Raw genomic sequence first — 5091 nt, 5'->3', positions numbered from 1 at the left:
TTTTCTTCTCTACAGGCAGAAATATCAAAAATTAAATCATTATCTTCACTCAAGATCGTCCCTCGCGTCGCCCTCTCTGCTTTCACTACATGCCTTAGGATTTTTGTTTCACTCTTTCATTTCGTGTATTCAGTGAGTTACCGTGGTAACGGTAGTTTGCCAACAAACATTTTTGTACTACATGTGATGTTACTGACGCTAAGACTAGAAGCTTAGCTCTCTTTAGCATTTAATAGTTATGCTCTGGGAAAGCCTGGTCTAAGTTACTGGTGATAAAAAATGTCTTGATTAATTTTGTTATCAATTAAATAATAAATTAGTTTTGTTTAGAAAGAAAGTGTCTTATATAAAATTAATGAAATAGGTTTATAAGCAGCCAAATGCTAGAGTCTTGAATTTTGTTTTGGAGTTAGAAAAATGTTGCTCAGGTTTTCATTGGTTGTTTTTATTGTCATTTTTCAAGCTGTAGCTGAAACAACAAGGAGTTAAAGATGAAAATGATCCAGTTGTTTAAAACCAGCAACCACTGGGAAAGCAAATCTTCTCAATGCCAGAGAAAAAGTTAAAATAAGACAATATTATTCATTGTTCGGATGCTAGCTGCTTTCATTTTTTTATTTTTTTTAATACCTGGTTAAGGTTTAATATTCATGCGTAGATCAAACAAAATGAACAATTTAGACATCATATCCTGGGTTTGGAGCTGGTCCAATAGTATTTTCAATCCAGCTCAGATAGTCTTGATGGCAGAGATCCATGAATGCTGCTGGTGTCCTGCATGGATATTTTCCACCTAAAACATGGATACCATAAATCCTGCCGTTGTACTCAATTCCTCCACCAGAGTCGCCCTGTGAAAGACAAACATTACACTTAAAAACACTGTGATCAAATTTAATCAAATGAAGACATGTCTTTAAAAATGTAAATTGTTTTTTTTTCTTTTATTATGTTGCAATGTCAACTTACCGAGCACAGATCCACTCCTGGAGTTTGGCCACAGAACAAATATTTGTAAATGTACTTGTTCCTGGGAAATATTTGTTGTTGAGGACATCTAACCTTATTAATATTCGCACACTGAAGATCTCGTGTAAAGCCAGGTCCTGGAAAAAAAGAGTAGCTTAATTATAAAAATTATTTCAATGTAAAATTATTACACACTGGGAATCACAATAGACACTATATAGCCTTATACAATGTCTATGAAATATAAAAAGAAAGGAAAAAACTCACTTCTGGTGGTAAAAATACTTCCAAAAGTCGAACCTTGACCTGCAATCTGCACCACATCGTTTCTGAAATTGATCAGGTAAAAGTTTTAAAAAGGCTTAACACCAACAAGCAATCACAAAAACATGTCAGCATTATTCATCATGGTGGGAGATAACATTTCCTGTAGAGGGTAAGCAGTAATTTTAACAATCTTATTATTATTTATAACAAGATTATTAGGGCTACTAAGGCATATTATAAAATGCCCTAGTAGCATTTTCTCAAACCGCTAACTCTCTTTATCTGTGCTGAAAATTTAGTTATCTGGCCCAATATATGTAGTCTGAAAGAAATCCAACAGTGCTTCATTTATAACATTAGAACATGTCAAATTTATTTATACGACGCTTTTCAGGACAGTCAAAGACGCTTCGTTTCTTACTCACATGTTAGGCCGGTGTGAGCAGTCAGGAAGCTGGATCGTTGTCACGTCTTGTGGAATCGTTGCCGTGTCAGGGAGCTTCAGCAGCATCAAGTCATGTTGCTTTCCAAAAAACCAGAATCCGACTTTATAAATTTTAGGTCTTTTAAAGAAACCCAGTGGTATGCGTATTGGTTCTCTGTTACCCAAGTGCCATCCTAAATATGCATCAACCTTCCTGCAATAAAGTTGGTAGTTAGTTTTTTAATTTTTATGCATGACAAAACAAACAATAGTTTGAGGAAGGTTTGGTCATATTTCTATGTTACCAACAGTTATAATAGTCAATTTTACAAAGATCTATATCAAAATTCCTCAGTGGGGAAATATGCAGATGTTCTTACTGTCCACTTTCCCAGCAGTGAGCTGCAGTCAGGATCCAGCCGTTACGCAGTAGAGAGCCTCCACAAAAACTTTGGCCCTTCCTGTCTGTTGCCACTAAGAGAACATGATACCGGCGCTCATTCTGGCTGCATGGTTGACCCCTGATGATTCTCTTTTGCAGATCGACCTTTGAGCTTGTTGTGACACCTAAAAATGAAAGTTATCAAATGGTGAGGCTCAGTTTCAGGGTGAAAATTGATCAAATCAGAGCATGTTCTGGAATTATCTACTAACTTTCACAAACTTTCATATGAGATTCACTTTTGGTTTTTGTGCCAGAGACCCGACAGACCTTCCTTTGCCCACCACGCCTTTGACACGCCTTTGATTTTTATTGAAAAGCTCCCAACATTCACGTTAAAACTTAAACTCAACTTTATTGAAAGCAATTCTCATTCCACTTGTCTGAAAGTTAGATAATTTCTTCCCAAAATGTAATTATTATACACAATACACATCTTTTTCTTCCAGTTTTCATGGGTTACTTTAACCAATTATTAGTGTAAGAACAAAGCATTTAACAGGAAAAAAAACCCCCAGAAACATCAGTGTTTACCTGCAAACCAGGGATCCCACATAAAGAATGATCAATTGCAACATGTGACACTCACCGAGCCACAGCAGAACCAGGAGAACCGTCATGGCAGCCATGGTTGGAACTTGGTGCCTAAAGACCGGTGACCCAACAAACCTTTTATACTCTACAAATTTGTCCACCAACCAATCACATTTCAAAGACCTTTCAACAAAAATACGTTTGTTAGGCAACCATATTTCGTTGCCTCATTGTGCAATGGTTAGTGACATTGCACAACATTGGCAAAGGAAACATTTTGTTTGTCATTCCAAACCAATTTTTAAAGAAATAAATGCAAACTTTATCTTCTAAATTTCTTGTGAAATGAAAAAAAATGAAGTTGACGCTGAAATGGATCTTGGAACACTTTTTTTTTTTTTGCCAAAGTTTAGATTAAAGTAAACTTTATGCTGGAGGAACCAACACTGTAAAATATGTATGTTATTGTGTGAATATACACAGGAAATTTGGAAACTCAAAATTCAAAGCTAGTCACTCGTGTTTTACTGAGTTTACGTTGAGACACGTGAAGAGAAAACTAAAACCCTTCGGCAGTTCAGATAACTCCTATCAATGTGTTTGTTTGCTAACAGAGACTAATTCATCGAGATTGGTCAGTAGCACCCAGTAGAAAGAGTTAATAAATACTTTTCCATTGATCTAATGAAAATGTTTTTAAGTGTACAGTCAAGGTCTGAATATGTTCTAAGTGTCAGATTAAAAATATTTTTTGACAATAACTATTAGACATACTTTATAAGCCCACATGTCTGTATTAAAAATGTTTTTTTATTAGTCTGATTTGATATTCTATTTGATTTGGATTCAGGTGTTGTCTGGGCTCTCTTTCTCGGGCTGTGGTTGCTACTAAGTACATTTTGCATTAATCAGTATTTAGGATTTCCCTCAGTGTACTATAAGCCTGGGGGGCCACCAGACTTTACAATTAACACGAGTATTGTTAATATGTCTTATGTTTTCCTATTTTTAATTATTGCCTTTTTTAAGACTTTATAGTTGGTGTTTAGGTATTAATCTTCCAGTCTTCCAAAAATGCATAATTATCAAGTAATATTTTCAAATTTTCTGTCCACTTTAAACATTTTTGTAACTCGAAAACATGGCATGGATGACTGCCCTAGCTCCCTGAGTACAGGGCTTACCAAGTTTTCTGGGGGAAACCCTGGTATTGTGTACTTTTTAATGACATATATTGTATAGTATATACAGTAGAGCATATAATATAAACTATTGTTTCTTTGCTCCCTTTCTCCAGGTGTAGGAGCAGGCTTCTTGGGTAATATTTATTATATCTCAAAAAATGTTTGATCTTTTTTCCCTTTCTTCTCCATGTCAATGTCCATCCATCCATTTCCTAACACCCTTGTCCCTATTGGGGTCAGGAACGGTGCTGGTGCCTTTCTTCACACACACACCTAGGGAGAATTTAGAGAGACCAATTAACCTGACAGTCATGTTTTTGGACTGTGGGAGGAAGCCGGAGAACCTGGAGAGAACATGCACAGGGAGAACATGCAAACTCCATGCAGAAAGACCCCGGGTCGGGAATCGAACCCAAAACCTTCTTGCTGCAAGGCAACTGCGCCACTGTGCAGCCCCATGTCAATGTCCATTGCATTTAAAATAAAGGCAAAGCAATTTCTAATAAAGTTTATATAAAAATAGTGGCATATTATATTGAAAGTCCCTTGTAAAAGTAAATCTGTTGTGTTTCTCTTTGCCACTGCCGGACAGGACACGCTAAAAGAAAAAAAAAAAGTGTTGATAATTATTAATCTACAGCTTAAACTTTATGACATTGTTTCACATCGTACGGATGATTCTAATGACTGTGGACTTTATGATGTGTTTATGATGTTTTCTTTTTATGTTTTCATAATGTCAGGTACTTTGAACTGCCGCGTCGCTGAAATACGATACAAATAAACCTGATCGATTGATGAGAGATCTTTAGTGTACCCTAGATCATCAGACAAATGCAGCTCACAGTCGTGTCTGTGAACAAAAGGTTTTTTAAAATGTGTTAAAATATAAGATATTTTAATTAAAATAACCTAAGTAGAGATCCTGCTACTGTGCAGACAGTGGAAATTAAAATATTTAACATAAAAACATTTTTTTAATGAGACCAAAAATAAATAAAATACATCTGAGAATGACTAGTAAAAAGTACACCAGACATTTTTTTTCATAATTTATTAATAATTAAATTAATAATTAAATTATTGATTATTAAATCCTTTTGTTTTTTGTAACAGAGCTAAACAACCATTAAAAAGTATGTTGATTTCTGAAAGTTGGCACTACAGCAAAAAGTTGAAGCCTTCAGGTTTTTGCTTTGAATAATTCTGACAAATATAATGTAAGTGACAGTGATAATAAATGATACAATAATCGTAATGAAACTGGTAAG

At 35.2% G+C, this 5091-nt stretch overlaps 1 protein-coding gene across 1 annotated transcript; it reads right to left on the bottom strand.

Annotated features, from left to right (window-relative positions):
• Window positions 1–424: 424 nt before the first annotated feature.
• On the bottom strand, window positions 425–2925 carry LOC114144414 (snake venom serine protease BthaTL-like). Its single transcript, XM_028017195.1, has 6 exons — window positions 2692–2925; window positions 2041–2227; window positions 1662–1874; window positions 1237–1298; window positions 970–1106; window positions 425–851 (listed from the first exon to the last, which is right to left on the bottom strand). Exons 1-6 carry the CDS (start codon window positions 2729–2731, stop codon window positions 678–680), a joined length of 813 nt encoding a protein of 270 aa, XP_027872996.1. The 5' UTR covers window positions 2732–2925; the 3' UTR covers window positions 425–677.
• Window positions 2926–5091: the final 2166 nt, after the last annotated feature.

The sequence above is a fragment of the Xiphophorus couchianus genome, chromosome 5, assembly GCF_001444195.1.
Source record: "Xiphophorus couchianus chromosome 5, X_couchianus-1.0, whole genome shotgun sequence".
NCBI classification, from domain to species: domain Eukaryota; kingdom Metazoa; phylum Chordata; class Actinopteri; order Cyprinodontiformes; family Poeciliidae; genus Xiphophorus; species Xiphophorus couchianus.
The sequence above is the reverse complement of the archived record's forward strand: the minus strand, read 5'-3'. Positions and strand labels throughout refer to the sequence as shown.

What these genes read in the sequence shown, in the direction of transcription:
- LOC114144414 (XM_028017195.1), bottom strand. Translation starts at nt 2,731, where the DNA reads ATGGCTGCCATGACGGTTCTCCTGGTTCTGCTGTGGCTCG. An exon ending in AAGTATTTTTACCACCAGAA is followed by an intron (nt 1,107 to 1,236) that starts GTGAGTTTTTTC and finishes CTTTTTTTCCAG; the next exon opens with GACCTGGCTTTACACGAGAT. An exon ending in CAGGAGTGGATCTGTGCTCG is followed by an intron (nt 852 to 969) that starts GTAAGTTGACAT and finishes TGTCTTTCACAG; the next exon opens with GGCGACTCTGGTGGAGGAAT.